Source organism: Carassius carassius, chromosome 20 (assembly GCF_963082965.1).
Source record: "Carassius carassius chromosome 20, fCarCar2.1, whole genome shotgun sequence".
Taxonomy (NCBI): domain Eukaryota; kingdom Metazoa; phylum Chordata; class Actinopteri; order Cypriniformes; family Cyprinidae; genus Carassius; species Carassius carassius.
Window position 1 is genome coordinate 18,114,603 of NC_081774.1, and position 18,326 is coordinate 18,132,928.

Sequence of the window (18,326 nt, forward strand, 5' to 3'; positions counted from 1 at the left end):
ATGGCATAATTTTTTTTTTTTGGTTAATATAATTTACTAAGAAATGGCTTAGTCCTATTGTAAAATTAAGTGGGAGTGTTGTAATATAGTAATTTGCCAATAGGTGTCACTGTTGTATTGCCATGTAGTTGTGTCACTACAGTTCTGTTATTCATTCTTCTTCTTTGTTTTTTCTTCTTCTTCGTTGGATATATTAAAGAGCACATGCAACTTCAATAGAAATATGTTAGCCTACTTCTCAACTTGGCCAGCGTGTAGGCATACGTAGCAGATTTTTTTTTTGACACTTTCTGGGTTTATCCAAGACATACTGAACGCTGAATTTCTGCACTTTATAAATTTGGTTTGGTGTTACACATTTCACCCGAAAAAAATCAATACAGTCTGGATAATCAAAACATTGCGCGTGCCTCCATGTGTTTTATTGAAGACTTGATGGACAAGGAAATGATTTATATACATTGATGTTCTAATCTAAAATGAACAAGACAGAGTTTATAAAAACACATTCTCCTTCTTGCTGAGTTCCCTCCAGTACTCTTCACAATATTAGTTATGCCATAGTAATTAATACAAAATATAACACTATGCTGTGTTACAAAGTTTTCACACGTGGTGACAAAACAAATATTTAAAAATGATATAAAAAATTGAAGAGGTGGTTTATAAAGAAAGCATATACATCACAGCTCTGTTTGCAAGGGGTTGATGGCTTTGGCATCCATAAGCAAGTCACCCAAGAGAGTTGGAGCCATTATGAGAAGTTTTGCAGACTTTGCTGCTGAAAGGACTTTGGCCGTTGTGGCCCACTTTGGCAGAAACTCCGTTAACGGTGGAGATTTGGGGGAAGGTGGGATGTGAAGACTGAACAGGAGTGCTTGGGCTAGGCAGAGTGGAGGATGTGGATGGGGCGGCAGCAGCAGTTGGGCTGTTTGGTTTGTCACTGCAGGAATCACTTTCTATATCAGGCCTTCTGCCTCCGGTCATTTCATCCCTTGGGCTGCTCAACTTCATTTTTTTGCAACCAGGTCGAACTCTGTACTTCAATGGCAAGGGCCCATTCTGGAAAATATCAACATGTTAATATCTTTGCATTTGGACTAAAATATAATAGTGGAGTTTAATGTGTTGAATATATCATATTTAATACTCCTACCCTTCTCCATGTGTAGATATAAGCAATATCCATAAGAGTATAATAATCTTTCAGAGGCTCATCTTCATACATAACTTCAATCTGAAAGTAAAAAAAAAGAAAAATCTTATCTTATATTAACGAATTCTTCAAAAGTGCAAAATGTGCGCTTTTACATCAGAAAGACGGCCACAAGTAAAACAAACAAATTTAGAGAGGAGATTACCTGAAAGGTACATGGTATATCCATTTTACTTCGGAGAAATTTTCTGAGATGCATTACTGTCATAGCTGCAGGGCATTGTAAGTAGCGCTTTACATTCAGCTAGAAAAATGAGATCATTACAAAAAATCAGCATGTTGTCCACTATAACCCTTTAAAACTGACTTCATGAGACAAGTTCTAAAATATTTGATTTATTCAGAAATGAATTACCTCTTTTGTGGTTTCTTTTTCTTCTCCATCTTTACTGTCAATCCTGATCATTTTAAGAGAAAACAATAAATGCAATGTCTAACTACAAAACTTTAAATATCACATCTGAAGTAGCCTGCTACATGAACATGCCTTTTACTAACGTTTTATTTCATTATTCATTGACAAGCAACATGAAAGTGATCTCTGATGATAATGAAAATTACACTACACAAGGAGCTTACACTGACTGAACTGAACCTACTTGTTCTGATCAAAAAACTCAATGGACAGACTGATGATCTCATCATCAGCAATGATTCTCTTGTCTTCATCTGCCACTTCTCCTCTGTCCTCATTTGAACCATTAGTAGCTGAAGGACAGAGAAATAATTACAACTACATTTATAAAAAAAAAAACAAAAAAAACAAGAGTGCTTATTAATTAAAATATCACAATTATTGTCTTAACATTTTACCATCAACTGGATGCTCCGCATAAAAATCTCTCCTTCGTTTCATCTCATCTGAGTAACAAAGGCAATGAATACATCACTACTGATTTAAGCAATTTTTTAAACACATAAATAATAAACAAATGAATAAACATAATTAAAATGCACACTTATCTTACTTTTGAACAGACCAGGCACCAGCTTGTAAACAATGTCCTGAAGGGTCTTATCTGACCTGAAATGAACAACCATTTTTGAGTATTTGTGATGTACAGAAATGTAAAGCTTTAATGTATTTTGTGGATGAAAAAGCAACATGGACATTTATTAAAAGTATTTCAAAAATATAAAAAAAATAGGCTATTTAAATTCAAATAGGCTACGGTATTCCCAAGCCATACCTGATATTGAGGAGAGGTTTTGTTTTATGAACTTGGACATCACAAATTGGACAATATTTGCTGGTCTCCAGATACCTCACAATGCACATTTTGCAGACTGTGAAAACAACAGACGACAAATGACAAAATACTGTTAGAGCCGGGTCAAAAGACAGCCCAGTTTGAACGCCCAACAAACAAAGAAACGCTTTAACGGTAAATAAGATTAAAATAATAGAGATTATGACAGACTTACATGAATGCAAACATTCGACAATGGTGGTCGCATCAATGAAGTATCCTCCACATAAAACGCACATCAAATGAGGATTTAGCTCCGTTATCTTGATTCTCGTTGTTCGGTGCATTGTCATGAGATTTCGCAAACCTGATGAGCAAAGAAAAAAAAAACATTAATTAATATTTACAGTCACATTAGAAAAATATAAAGTCGGGTTATTAAGGTTAGATAGTCCACTTTAAGGCTGCTTGAAGCGGACACAATTGCGACAAAGCCAGACAAAACACATCTAACGTTAGGCTCTTTAAGGTGTAATCCGTTAATAGGCTACTATACTGACAACTCAAATGAACTAGTGTTATTCTAAATTCACTACGCCTTCGGTTAAACTCGTTGGCGCTTCAGGACAAAGTCCAAGCACCAGTGAAAACGGTTTTCTTTGATTTGCGCGGATGCGTACAGGTGAGAGTGAAGCCCAATGCCCACACGTACAGTTGCTATGACGACGGGTTGTAATTGGCGTTGTGCCAGTCGAAACGGAACTGCATACCTCAGATTCGCAGACGGACCGGATCATTACAAATGACCATAAATTCAACCAATTAGCGGTAAAACGCCACCACTTCCTTTCGAGAACGGTTTCTCTCTAAAAAGCATGCGGCTAACTTGAATGTGGCTGCCATTTTGATACAGAAAGCCCCGTGTCCAAGCGAGTTCTCTCGCATGAGGCTGCGACCTGAGCACCACACACTTGTTTACGAAGCGGTAAGTAGACTACAGTCACCTGTTAAACACGTCGTACGACCATCATTTCAGCACGCTTCGCTTTCAAATGTGAAAGAGAAAACAGTGCTCTTCCCTGCCTTGCCGACGTCTTCAATGAGGAACAGTCAACGGAAGCTCGAGAGCTCGTATCTGTGTTCCCGCTGTCTCTCGACTGCGACATCAGTGTGTGTGTGTGTAACGTTAATTCAGCGCAACATTTTCAAATATCAATATCCTGTAAGAGCTAATGTTCACTTATGCACCGTTCTCAATGAAGTGCTCTGAATTCAACGCATTGCCGTCTAATAAAAGTATAACAACCATAATGTTTTTTGCTCAGTTATTGAGAAATATGTTCGAGAGACCAATTTAAAAGACATAGCCCAGAATAATATAATATAATAACCCAATAGCGTTCTAATAACGAACTTAGGCTACCATTAAAAAAGTGCAGCACAACGCACTGCTTTTCAGTGAGTGAGAAAAAAATATTCAAAACACCTGAAATAAAGGGGGGGGGGGGGTTCTGTAGCCTTCTTTTCCTTCTTTATTAAGTAGGCTAACAACTGTCGGTATTAATTAAGTTAGACTGAATGATTTTACATAGGGTAAGTGCATTTGTTGATCAGTGGATAACGGAAACAAGCTGGCCAAGTTTCCAGCAGAGGCGGAACAAACAGGTGTGCTTTGGATTGAAACTGGCTGGCCTAAAGAAAGTCATTTCTCAAGCTTGTCCGATAATGAAAGCTCATAAGACCAATCTATGTGGCTTAGTAATAATATTCAGATTACACTATATGATTCGTATCTGATAGCACATTAAACACTCTGGAAACGGAACTGTTTCTGTGAAGGAAGAAGAGGTCTAGGTCAAGGAAATTACTGCAGTTACTGTAAATCTGTCAGTTTCGCGGCTACTGCAGATATAAGAGTCATATCTTGACATTCGGGACTATGATGCGTCTTCTTCCTTTTATTGTTAGAAAGATGATTGCAAGCAAGCATTTTATGAATTGACTGAAACATTTGTGGTGTGGCAAAACGTTAAATATATAGTCTATAAGATTAATTAATAAATCAGTGAGGCACGGCGTGTTGGAAAGGTCAGAGGGGAAAACAAAAGAGATGTTTTATCAACCGATGACTATATTTACATTAGGCCTATCTAATTTCTTGGATGGAGTTATCAACAATATTTTTATTAACTATGACTGAGCAGGGGTGAGTTTCATATTCAATTGACAACTTACTGATTAATAAAGACAATCTGTACTATATATCAGACTAACGAAAAAAAAATTAAAAATTAAATCTTACAATTAGGACTCTTGTCCTACTTTGACCCAAAAAAAAAAAAAAAAAAAAAAAAAAGGTTCTTCTCAGTCTGACGTGTCCTGGTCCAACCCAGTCTCAGAGCAGTTGCATTGAATCGAGACAGTGTTTGTGTTATTTTTAAAAGCTAAATATAAAAATCGCAGAAGCCAAGTAAGGCTACATTCAGTGACAAATAAACAATTAAGGAGCAAGCTCGAAAACATATTTAAAATATGCTGTAAGTTAACAGCCTCAAAACAAAGTTCTGGTTTCGTGTGGATCAGCTTAGAAGGAGGTAGGCTACCCGCGCACGCACAGGAATTTAAGTTAATAACATTTATCGACGATGTTAAAACACGGTAAAGTTAATTTCCCCCGAATATACAATCTCTAGACTACTCAACTCTATAAAATAAGAGACCTAATGTGTGATTTTCGATCGTGGAGAAATGGATGAAAGTGGTCACCCGTTAACACCTGCCCCAACTCGCCTGTTCTTCAGAGCGCGCCGAGTTTAAGATTAAAAACAACACATGGAAAGAACATACACATTTCTGTTTTACAAAGATGACGTACTCATCGACATGTAGGCTATAATGTGTTACAGTATGTCACTGGCTGCGTTTTATAAGAAATGTGACAAAACTGAAATGAAATTCGTAGCTACGTATGAGAAACACTCAACCTATACAAGAGGCAATTACTCTCTTGTCTCCCAAGAGAGAAAAGAAAAGCACATTAAAGCGCACATACCCAGTATATTTCGCGATGGTTTCTTAGCTTTGTTGTGGTAGACAATGAAACTTGAGAGTCGTTCAGCAAAAAATGAATGCTACCGAAGCGGCCATCTTGGAATGAGCTGCAGACGCTGTCAATGGCTCTAACGTTTCTCCGCCGTGCTCATTGTGGCCTTTTTGCGCAATTGCACATAGGTTAACGTAGCTCACTCTTCGCCGACACTTTCCGATTTGATTTACAGATAAATCCACAGATCCCGGTCATAGATGGGAAATACCAGAGGCACAGTTCTGCTGCACGGCGATCTGAAAAACACAGTGCCTGATGGTTCAGTGCAAACTGACACAGTCCCCAAAATGGCTTAGTTCGACCGCCCCACTCCACCACGTGATCTCATTCCTTACGGGTAGCCTGGGAATCAGTAGTGGGGTGTATCATCAATAGGGTACCCCTCTGACGGAGGTCTTTGTCAAACATCACCACTTCTGAAGATGAAAATCCCTCGCCAAGCCTCGCAGTTTAGTCGGAATGATTCTTGGACTATAAACTTTTAGAAAAGCAATATTTCTCATTATTTTCACAAAAATCGCATTTAGTGCTAAATTCCCAAATGCAGAACAAGCAGAAGGGTTATTTTGAATAAGTCAGAATTAGGCTGCATTTTAAAATGGCACAAGTTAGACAAACAGAATAAGGAAAGACGATCTAATTGCTTTCTCTATCTTTCAACGCTGATTTCTTAGAAAGTAAGATGTACATTTTATTGGCCAATTTGTTTCCAGAGCATTATGCAACTTATGCAGAATATACGCATTGTACTTCGATGACCGTAGGCTACTGCCAGCTATAAATGTAGCCTTTATCAACAAGTAAAGCAAAAAATCGAAAAGAATACATTTTTTCATTCCGAATTTTTGCTCATTTTTTTAGACTATAGGCCTTAAATGTACATTTATTGTGCTTTATGGTAAGAGATAACAATCAGTTATCTATAGGATAAAGCAGTTGCTTTTATTCATACTCATTTTCTAAGTGGTTATAAGAAAAGTTGGGTGGTGAAAATTTACTGTCAGTGCACAGATATCTTAACGATTTGTTTCTAAATGTCATGCCTTATAGAGGCAAATATGTATCCTTTACAGCAATGTTTTGCCATATACAATATGTAGCCTATGTGTCTACACAAAAGTCACATACTTGAACCCTTCTTACAAAATAAACATGTGGCGTTCTAAGCCAAGCCATTTTTAGTAAATTACCATTATAGCTACTTCAGTGACCAGTCCCAACTTGAATGTTTGGTTTATGCAGGGTTGTTATTATTATTATTATTATTATTATATTTTAAGGTTAGGGTGTTTACAAATTCCAGAAACCGTTCACAAATTTTTGCATTTACCTTGATGGCGTTCTTCTAGTGAAACAGGTCAAGTTACATATAATTCTTCAGTGATTATTAGATAATCAGTGAAAATGTGTGCGTGCACTCGATCGCTCGTGTGGTAGGTTGGCGTTTTTCCCTGTAGCACTGGACGGTCTCCCCTGTTTAGGGCACTGCGTTCAGCTGCAAACCACACGCGCAGTCTGCCTGCCATGACGTCAGCTTCTAATACAGGCACTTCAGCGAAAACAAAGAAGCTCAGCATGCTGGCGGAAACCCGAAGCACTTTAGCGTTAACCGTACCGGGTTCTGCAAATCCATAAAGCTTCTTCGATTACCATCTACCGTACCAGTTTCACTCGTAATCTATCGCTACAATAGAAACATGCAATTAGCTCCGCGCATGAATCGAATTGGTCAAGGTATAATACGACAATTGTAGGCTTATCTGAGAGACCTGTGTCATTTTCTGAAATACACCGTTTACAATACCTATTTCTTTATTCCGACTACAGATGTGACTCATCAAACAGGCTGTATCTCAGTCGCCTATCGGGTGTTAATACAGCACGAAATCTTGAGTAATAACTCGAGAGAGATAGCCTAATGCGCTCCTCTTCCAAAAACTGTAAAGTTATTGACAACTCCATAGCTTCTACGCATCATGGAAAACTACTGCAGTATCAGAAAAAAAATATGTGAAGAATAAACGCTTTCCACGGTTTCGTATTACCCCATTCACTGCGTGAATAAATGTTGACCCGAATCTTACACATCAATAGCCTACATAACCATTTTAAAGCACGTGCTATTTTGTCTTGTCGTTTATTCGATCATTCTTAAGACTTTATATAAAGACGATTTATTATAACATATATAAATGGCAAATTAAAAGAAAATTTCTCTAAAAAATTACCATGATCAGTGACTGCGTTTCTTCTTTTGTCTTACCTACCTATTGGGTTAAACTTTAATTACACTATTGATTATTGATCGTTTACTGATTCCACAAAATTGATTTGTGGACTGAATGGGAGCTGGAGGTCAGGACTTACAGATACAGCCGCTTTGAGTTTGTGTCTAGTTCGGCTGTGTCTTTGATGGTCTTAATCGAATGATGACGAGTTCATGAATAAACATGAATATTGTTCTATTATAATATTAAGCTATAAGCACACGAATGAAGCAACCTGTGGAGAAAAATATCAGTATAGCCTATGCTAATATTACTGGTTTAATCATTCATAGAAATGTAACTTTAAATGTATTGTCGGTTAGCCTGTGTTAAGTCAATGAGCTTGTTTGCATTTTTTCCTCGTCTAAAAACAGCACCTAGGCCTAGCTATATAATAAATAATATCATTTTTTAAATTCCTTTTCGATACTGACATTCTGTTTAGAAAGAAAAAAAAATCAAATAGGCTATAATTGATTAGATTTGTTTCATGGGATTGACTAAACGGGGTGGAAAATGGAAGTACAATCTTCCAAGTGTAAATAGGTACAGAATTAGAAAGTGTAAAAAAATGTTTTATTATGATGCATTTAAAATATATCACTCACACAAACGCACAAGTAAAATAATATATATTGTAGACCTAACTGACCTAACAGATCGCCAAAAATTAACCACAATGAGCTAAGGACAGTAATCTTGTGAAAATACTTTCTTTTCTTTCTTTTTTTTTATTATTTCCTGTTTATTTAGACCCGGTAAATTTGGCTTTTGCGCTTTATTGATTTACTTAACATTTTAGGTGGTGGCAAATGCATGCTGTATTTAAATTAATAGCCTATAGACTATTTTGTATATGCCTTCATTGCAGCAATATTCCAGTACCTAATTAACTGTATAAACTGGTTAAACCTCAAGTTGTTATTCTTTGGTTTAATTGCTCACAATCAAAAAATAAATAAAAATGAAAGCACTTTTCCCGTCATATCTTACGTCCCCAAAGTTGGTCTGTGCCGACTCAAGGACAAGAGTATAACAAACAAAGAAATTGGCTAAATGAAAGATTTTCCATTGAACTGAAAGACAATGGGGATGTATTTCCAACAAGGCTAACCCGTGAAACAGACTTAGACTTAACCTCATGAGATTTTCATGTACAGAAGATTCTTCATCTTTTTAAAGTTTTCTCAAAATAACATCACAGAATTAAACGTTTGCATTATTATGTTTGCATTGGCCTGTGTCCTAATACAACCCAATAACGACCAAATCAAAGATAGAAAACAATTAACATCCATTAATTAAAAAATATATAAATAATATTAATATTAAATATTATAGAAAAATATGACTTTTTTTTCCCCAAGACTTGTATTTATTGCAGACCATACCAGTGACCGCAAATGTCTGCTACCACTAAATCTGCTTAGATATTGAATTAATTATTTTGTAGGCCTGCATTTTAACAGTAGATTTGGTTTAGTTAGTCCCTACTTAAATATACTTAAATAAAAGTTTAGGCTAACTGTGAGCTTTCTCTGTCTAGCTATCTCAGAGTTTTGACTGTCTTATCTTTCAGTATTTTCACTCACGTATTTTCTTTGTCACAAATAAAACTTGGTCTATAACAGCGATATCATTTAGCCTAATGAGTCGTGCTTATCATTACGCCCCACTGGATTGTTCACTCGAATACAGGCCTATTGCTGCCAGTATGAGAGTTTAAATCAGTTTGACTTCTATCTTAACTTCACTGAACATGCTTGCTGTCGAAAAGAAACGGGACTAGCCCTGGCTATGTGATCATCTTTTTAGACTGAGAACAGAGACGGTCGGTGAATAATGGAAACTGTTTAGGTAAGAACGTCAATGTTGCAGAATTGACCAACGATGAACGGAGGTTAGTATCCAACAAACAACGCTACAAGGGAGCAATCTTTTTTTTCTCCAATAAATAAATAAATAAATAAATATCCAGTATGTTCTAAAAGATAGTACGTTTCTAGACGTTTAAGGGATTAAAACAAAAAAGACAATATATAGGCTAGATAATGTCATTACAAATGTTGAAAAGGCTGTAACGAGGCCAATATCAGTTTATTCATTTGAAATACCTCTCTATCATGACACGTAATGCACGTAATACTTGATTTATAGTATCATAAATATAATCGATACCGCTTAAACAGTCCTGAAAGTCCCCTGGTAAGGGTGAATACCATAGCATCATGTCACTACCGAGGCGTTCACGCTTATTGGCTCGCGCTGTGGCGGCTGCATGTGAAACGTGTGTAGCCTACGTAGAGCAGGCTGACTGAGCGATGGGCCCGTTCGAGCCAAAGAACGGGAAGTTATGCTAAATTGGCTTCGAAACCAAGAGTGTCCAAAATTGTAGCAGTATATGTATTAAGTATTGTATATGTTAAAAAAAACCTTTCAGCAATGTCTTTGCCCGAGATCCTTACGTTAGTGTTGTTCTCCGGGCTGATCGGTATTCAGCCTTTGCCAACATTAGCATGGGACGCAGACCTGGAGCTTTTCGACCTAGTGGAGGAAATCCCCCAAACCTTCTATGAGTTCTTGTCGGTTAATCAGGTAAGAGCGATTTGATGTAATTCGTCAAATTTGTCACGCGTGCCTTTGACTCGGTCATTCAGACGGTGTCGGTAAACGTGATGTGCACTTAACTTTAACATATAGCAGCGCGCCGACGTAGATTTATCGCAGGGTCGCCTCCAGTGCGTTTACAGAGATAGCATTCTTATCAAAACAACTCGAGCCGTTAGCTGAAAAGCCCCACTATGATGTCTCTCGACTCGTGGTAAACGGACTCTGCCTCCCACGGAACCTGGACGGCGGTGGCCATTAACAAAGAAAGCCCCCGGCTGTGGGCCTGCACAACACTACATGACGTGTCACTACTCCGCTCATTAATGGATGTTTTATAGTTTTGCTGTAATTTCGCTATTCGGTTTTAAGTCATATTTGATGCGTCGAAGAGCCCATGGTTTTATAATCATAACCGCTAACGTTTTTCGTACAAATTAGCACTTAGTAAACCTTTTATATCCTATAGCGTCAACCGTTAGTTCGGCATATAAATTAACGTTACCTTGAAGAAATTTGCTAGCAATGCATTTCAGAAGAAATGCTAATTCTGTGCCAAACAAAAAGATTGTAGCTCCTTTTTGGAACATGCTAGCTAGTTTTCAGCTAGTCTAAAGTGGTTGTCAGCTAGTGCAGACTGGTAAACCAGCTACTGTGCTTTAGAAACCAGCTTAACAATACTGGTTTGATCAGCTGGTATCTGGTTGTTGCTAGTCCGAAATAGTCTACCAGTTACAGCTGCCAGTGTGAGTTGCATATTACAATTGGCAACAATGACAGTTCTGTAGCTGTTTTTTCCCCTTGTTATTTTATTTAACCTGACTGCAGCAAAGTCTCAGTATAAGCGTTCCTAACTTCCTGTCCGTATTTGCAATGAAATGTTTTTGATTTTTATGTTGTTGATTCTGTTTCTAACAGGATGCATCCTCATCTGAGATCAGGAAGGCATATAGAAAGCTCTCTCTTACAATACACCCTGATAAAAACAAAGATGAAAATGCTGAAAACCAGTTTCGGAAGGTAGGTGTTTTGTTAATCATGAATGAAAGTTATCTTTGGCTTAATGTAGGTCATGTTAATTGTTGCTTCTACACTTACCTTTTGGAATTCAGGGCATTACAGTTGAAATATCTTCTGTTATCTCTTACTAGTTAGTTGCCATCTACGAAGTCCTCAAGGATGAGGAAAGAAGACAAAGGTGAGGTATTCTCATGATTTGCTTGTGGATTTTTTTATCCTAGACCAGCTATTCTCAAGATTTTTGACTTAAAGGCCTACTCACACATTACTCAATACTTGTTGTCCAACACATTATTTAAATATGTTTCTGCTATAATTATGGTATTTAAGATTCTGTTTGTTTGTTTTTAATAACAAAAAAGTTTAGATTTGTTGTATGTTTGTGTTTATTATTCTTATTATAATTTTAAAGTTAATTCTTCAAAATAGCAGTGAAAGGTGTTTCTTAAGCATAAAACTCTTCGAGGTTCTTAAATAGTGATGATCTTTAATAATTTATCAACATTTATTTGCCCTTGAGTAAGATCCCTAATCACAGTTTGTACCAGTGTGACTTTGACTGGGGGTCTTTGATCTGAATCTTACAATTGCTTTTAACAATAGTTTCTAACAACACTCACAGATATGATGACATCCTGGTTAATGGGCTGCCGGACTGGAGGCAGCCTGTCTTCTACTATCGGCGTGTTAGGAAGATGAGTAATGGAGAGTTGGGCTTCCTCCTCTTCCTCATTCTGACAGTGGGTCACTATGCAGTTATATGGTCCATCTACCTTGAGAAGCAGTTGGTAAGTGCTGAATTGTTGTTTAGCATAGTTGTGGACTTGTATCTCGCCTACTAGCATCATGTTTAGCAGCTTGAAAATGTAAAGTCTGTGTCCCTACGATAACAGACTGGCGTGCAATTCATTTAAGAACTTTGTGCAAGTTTTACTGCAAAAATGGTGCTGTGTACTTCATATACTTTTTACAATCCAGCGTTTAATTGATCCTGATGAGCGTTCATGTTTACAGTTATAAACATGACAGTTTTCTTCTGTAAGGGGGTTCAGCATCACAGCAGCCAAACTGATTCCCATTCCCATTCTGTAGGGGTTATGTCTGAGGCTGAGACTAGCTTTTGTAATACTAAATGTACAGTATTCTCTGTGATAGCTGCTATGTCTTGATTCTTCTCAGGATGAACTTCTGAGCAGAAAGAAGAGGGAGAAGAAAAAGAAGCAAAGCAGTAAGATAACAGATGAGATTAAGTCCTTGGCACAGGACAAAAATGAAAGGTAACCAGGGTTAAAAAGTCTAAATTTACATTTTCCTAAATTAATGCCATAAAAATATCAAAGTATCCTTAAGCCAATATGTGTTTACTTGAGGTGCAAAATAAATATATAAAAAGTTGATATTTGTTAACTTAAACTTGATTTTCAACTTTGTGTCTTATGTCCTTTTACTTAAGTGTATATTGATTTAAAAATCTTTTAAACTGGAAAAACCAAACAAAAATACTGAGAAAGAACATCAATTTTTTTTGCAGGTACAGTACAAGTTATGTTTTTTTTCATTGTTCTAGTGTTTGGGAACAAGCTCTTTATTATTTACATTATTATGCTGCTTAAGCTTTTGTGTGAAATGAATGAAAAAGTAATGGAGATCTGTTGAAAGTTTTATTTTGAAACTTTCAAGTGTTATTTATTACAATTTATTGCGTGTTCCCTACACATTTACGTTTTGAGAACTAAGACATACTGTTGCCTTTAAAACAATTCCTTAAATTTGGTTTTAAAAAGATCTTTAAAAAGTTTCTGCATAAAACCAGCAGAAACCATGAATGAAACTAGATGCTTTTTTTTTTGTTTATTGACATTGTTTTTTTTTTTGTAGATCTGACAGGCCACACTGGCATGACATTTTGCCTCTCAAATTAAGCATCTGGTTGTACTATTCAGTGAAGTCTCTCCCTCATATCATACAGGTACTTTTCCACCAGATTGTATGTTTTGGAGATGCGTTTACAAAATAGACACTCCAAGGCTTAAGCTGTGACCATATTTTGTGTTTTTAGGATGTGAAGCAGTATTATAAAGATTATAAGGAAATGAAAGTAAAAGAAAAAGAAGAGGCAGAAGCTCTGGCAGAACAGGAAATGCAGCAGAGTAAGATCACGATCAAGCACAGTTCTACATTACACTCTGACCTCTGCACATATAGCTGCCTCAAATTGTGATTATGTGACCCTTGATAATACATGTTACTGACTGATTTTGCTTTGCAGAAGAAAAACGGCCCAAGGTGAAGAAACCTAAAGTGGAGTTTCCAGTCTATGAACCCAGTACAAATGCTGCTTTTGTGCCAGTTTATGATCAGGGAACATCTATTGAAGATATTGAGGATCAGATGGATGACTGGTTAGAAGACAAAAAACAGCAGAAGAAGAAAGTAAGTGTTTGTCTCTGCTGAAAGGACACCGATTCAGATTGGAAGTATTGAATTAAGAAATGGCTGGTGATGATTGTAGGCTCAAGAGTGGACGGACGAGGATCTCAGCCAGCTCTCTCGCTGCATGGCCAAGTTTCCAGGAGGAACACCAGGCCGGTGGGAGAAGATTGCTCATGAGTTAGGCAGATCAGTGACCGAGGTAAACCTGTAATTAGTACAGTTAACTTCTGACTAGTAATTGACCCACAGCAGCTATAATGCTGATTATATATTTGATAGGTGTTTCTGGACTGAATCAACGATGAACTGATTTCAGCTGAATAATGATTGTTTACTATTGTTTATTTAGAGCTATATTTTTTCAATTATTGTTAAGAAATTTGAAATAATTTGAAAATGGATTAAAAAATAAATGTGTAAAGAAACATACTTAAACTTTAGATGACAGTATTTTCACATATAAATATTTAATAAAAATATAATTAAAAAGGAAGTCAACACTGTAACCAACAGGGCACTCCGTATTCTGGGAAGTTTGTGTGCACTGGGAATCATATTTTTCAAATAAAGTCAGGGTAACACTCATTTTACATACAGCACACGGAAGAAAATGACATGAATATGACAGTGGGCAAATGCATAAAGTGCAGCATAAATTTGAAATCATGAGTTCAAAGTTTAAAGCATTCAATTCACACGGACTGACCATTACGCAGAGAACACGCGATCATGCTGGATATGTATTCTAATGAGATAAACATTATAATATACAAGAATGCCTTTCTATTACTAATAGGCCTCATATAAAAGCAATCATTATAATACTTTTTGTATACATTTAATTCCTTTGTTTAACCTGATTATTAGACTTCTATCCATATTAAACAGAACTGTTAATGACGAGGACGAACAAGAGAGAGTGAGCACTGTGTTCAGATGCTGCCTCTCTCAGTGCCGTCAAAATTAAAGTCCTCGAACACATCGGCCAAGCAGGAAAACTGATGTCGACATTTGAAAAATTTCAATTTAAGAAATGTACTAGAATATTTTTTTATTTAATCAGTATTACACAAAACATAACTAAATCTGTTTTATATGTATACATACATCCATACATGTGGGTAGTAGCATTTCCTGACTGTTTAGTTTTGTTCACAAAATAAAACCATTTAAAAGTTTGGGTTCAGAAATAATTCTAATAAGCAAGAATCGATTTACTTGATGAAAAAAAAAAAAACGGTGAGATTTCTGTTTAAAATATATGCTGTTCATTTGAACTTTCTTTTCATCAAATAATCCAGAAAAAAAGTATCATGATTTCCACTGGAATATTAAGCAGCACAATCAGCATGTTAGAGTAATTTCTGAAGGATCATGTGACACTAAGAACTAAAATAATGGCTGCTGAAAATTCAGCTTTGTCATCACAGAAATAAATAAAAAAATAATAATATACATTATTTTGTATTCTATTACATTTTACAGTTATTTCAAATTATAATAATATTAAGTAATAATATAATAAATCTGGTATATAGATGTGTGTGAAGTACCACTATAAACAAAACAATGCTTTTGGTATACCTTTGCAGGTGACCACAAAGGTGAAGCAAGTCAAAGACTCTGTCACCAATACATCAGGTAAACTATTTATCAAATATTTTGAATCAAATTCCACCTACAGTGTTTGATTTCTCACCTACTGTGACGTATTAGCAGGCATCTCTTTCAGAACACTTATCTCTCGCTTTCTCCCTCTCTGCACACTTTGTCTTTATTTCCAGGATTGGTGAAGTTTTCTGAGCTGAAGGGTGGTGCAGTGATGGGAAAGAGTTCTAGAGCAGTCACAGTGCCGGACAGTCTGATGACCCAGCGAGAGGAGCCCCTGGAGCAGCAGCCGGAGGATTCAGCAGAACCTGCTGGGGCAGAGGACTCTGAGAGCAAAGCGCTCCGAAGACGGACAAAGAAGTCTGTGGTCGGGAGCGCTGGAGCAGCGGAGGAGAGAGTGAAAGGACACCGACAAAGAGACTTCGACCCCACAGCTGTAGATGATGACAGTGAAGATGAGAAGAAACCATCAGCCTCCAGAGAAAAACCCAGTGCTGCTGAAGATGTCTGGACACAGAACCAGCAGAAGCTCTTGGAGCTGGCCTTACAGCAATACCCACGGGGCACCACTGAACGCTGGGACAAGATTGCTAAGGTGGTGCCTGGAAAAACCAAGGTGAGCATTCTCCGACAATCATTGGAAAATGTATTTAAATTAACATTTAACTGCATATAAAGGCTGGATTTCATATTTGTAAATGATTGTTAACTGATTCTTTTTAACCTATTTAGGAGGAGTGCATGTCCCGTTATAAACTGTTGGCGGAGCTGATTCTGAAACGGAAGCAGGCCAAGAGCTGACTCCTGGTCTTCAGTATTTCACCGTACCTCTCACCTGCTTGTTATGTGCCTTAATGCAACCCTACTTCCAGTTGTCAGACTGTGTGCCATGTTCAGTCTGAATCGTCAGCATTAATCATTGGAGCGATCCAAACTGCACATTTAAAGGTTTTATTTATTTTAAAATCCGTTTCAGATTGTAGACTTATTTTTTGTTTCTCTATGCAACCAGTTCGAGGAGCAGAAGAGATGCATTTAAATTTTTTCCCCCCAGTTTTGAAATATTGTTTTTCAGAAGCACAGTGTGTTGTACAATATGTAATGAGTCCTTGTCTCTCTTGTGGTCATTATTGTGCTTCAGCACATTTTAAAGAGCATGACACTGTTATCCTCATGTGTTGCCATTCTGTAGATTTGAATTAAACCAACTGATTTTTTTCAGTCAGAGATGTTTACACAATGTTGTTATTCCTGTGTGCAGTAAACACATTTTGATAAGCATTTCATTTAGTTCTTGGTAGAGGTGCAAGATTTTCTTTTTTAGTTTTACCCTTGTTATAAAAATACGCCTAATGACATTTGACAGTTTGGATTCGGACAACTACAGATAATGTCTATTAATAATAGTCTATAATGTAATCTGAGAAAAGTAAAATTTCATTAGATTTCAAGCATTCTAAATATAACTATGGCTTAAAGGGTTAGTTCATCGAAAAATGAAAATTGTCAATAACTCCACCCTCATGTCGTTCCAAAGCCGTGAGACCTCCGTTTATCTTCGGGACACAATTTAAGATATTTTAGATTTAGTCTGAGAGCTCTCAGTCCCTCCATTGAAGCTGTGTACGGTATACTGTCCATGTCCAGAAAGGTTAGAAAAACATCATCAAAGTAGTCCATGGGACATCAGAGGGTCAGTTAGAATTTTTTTGAAGCATCGAAAATACATTTTGGTCCAAAAATAGCAAAAACTACGACTTTATTCAGCATTGTCTTCTCTTCCGGGTCTGTTATGAGAGAGTTCAAAACACTACAGTTTAGTCATATCTGGTTTGCGAACGAATCACTCGATGTAACCGGATCTTCTTGAACCAGTTCACCAAATCGAACCGAATCGTTTGAAAAGGTTCGCGTCTCCAATACGCATTAATCCACAAATTACTAAAACTGTTAACTTTTTTAATGTGGCTGACACTCCCTCTGAGTTAAAACAAACCAATATCCTGGAGTAATTAATTTACTCAAACAGTACACTGACTGAACTGCTGTGAAGAGAGAACTGAAGAGGAACACCGAGCCGAGCCAGATAATGAACAAAAAAATGACTCGTTTTTGAGTTTCTGTTCTGGAGGGACAGAAAGCTCTCGGACTAAATCTAAAATATCTTAAACTGTATACCAAAGATAAACGGAGGTCTTACGGGTTTGGAACGACATGACGGTGAGTTATTAATAACATAATTTTCATTTTTCGATTAACTAACCATTTAATGTTTATAAGGGCGATTTTCATAATTGTTTTGTTTTTTAATTAACTTTAAAATTATGAAATTATTGCAATAGAAAATGCATTTGTCAATAGTTGCATTTTCATGTTAAGTCCAGTTGTTGGTGATAATGACATGGAGTTTATTTTTAATAATCTAATTAGGAATAGATAAGACTTTACAACCGGCGAGGACAGTTTGATTTATAATCAGCACACATATGAAAAGAAGTCTGCTGTCCTCATGTGGCTGTGTGTGGAAATGCAGCTACATCACCAGGCATTAATTGTTTTGCTTTTAATTTAAGCTTTTGATTTACCAACCTGACAGGACACATTTTCAACTGTTTAAATCTCTGAATGTCACAAACATATAGCTTCCAGTCACACAGCTATATATGACATTGGTCTTTAACTGACTTAAGATCTGAGTAATAATGCCATTGATTGAAGGTTCATATTTTGTAAAAACAAATGCTTAATTTTAATGTGATAATGGAAATACTTAAATGGTAAACAGGAGAAAGACAGTCATCTAAATCAATAAAACATTGTGCTTTTCATAATTTTTAATCTACTTGAAATTTATTTCAGATGTTAAAGTGTGATGTTCA

At 36.6% G+C, this 18,326-nt stretch overlaps 2 protein-coding genes across 4 annotated transcripts; one reads left to right on the forward strand and one right to left on the reverse strand.

The window, feature by feature from the left end:
• Positions 1 to 257: 257 nt before the first annotated feature.
• On the reverse strand, positions 258 to 10,381 carry LOC132096560 (polycomb complex protein BMI-1-B). 3 transcript variants are annotated; one of them, XM_059501998.1, is made up of 10 exons: positions 10,245 to 10,381; positions 2,642 to 2,773; positions 2,407 to 2,503; positions 2,185 to 2,240; positions 2,030 to 2,077; positions 1,816 to 1,924; positions 1,572 to 1,614; positions 1,362 to 1,460; positions 1,157 to 1,237; positions 258 to 1,062 (listed from the first exon to the last, which is right to left on the reverse strand). In XM_059501998.1, exons 2-10 carry the CDS (start codon positions 2,757 to 2,759, stop codon positions 733 to 735), a joined length of 981 nt encoding a protein of 326 aa, XP_059357981.1. In that variant the 5' UTR covers positions 2,760 to 2,773; positions 10,245 to 10,381; the 3' UTR covers positions 258 to 732. The 3 variants fall into 3 exon arrangements, with proteins under 3 accessions (XP_059357981.1, XP_059357980.1, XP_059357979.1); XM_059501997.1 differs by lacking the exon at positions 10,245 to 10,381 and adding an exon at positions 3,411 to 3,563; XM_059501996.1 differs by lacking the exon at positions 10,245 to 10,381 and adding an exon at positions 5,459 to 5,838 and having other exon boundaries at positions 259 to 1,062.
• On the forward strand, positions 10,186 to 16,728 carry dnajc1 (DnaJ (Hsp40) homolog, subfamily C, member 1). Its single transcript, XM_059501995.1, has 12 exons — positions 10,186 to 10,374; positions 11,305 to 11,406; positions 11,538 to 11,584; positions 12,029 to 12,194; positions 12,586 to 12,683; positions 13,285 to 13,375; positions 13,466 to 13,556; positions 13,676 to 13,839; positions 13,919 to 14,038; positions 15,432 to 15,480; positions 15,624 to 16,063; positions 16,180 to 16,728. Exons 1-12 carry the CDS (start codon positions 10,222 to 10,224, stop codon positions 16,246 to 16,248), a joined length of 1,590 nt encoding a protein of 529 aa, XP_059357978.1. The 5' UTR covers positions 10,186 to 10,221; the 3' UTR covers positions 16,249 to 16,728.
• Positions 16,729 to 18,326: the final 1,598 nt, after the last annotated feature.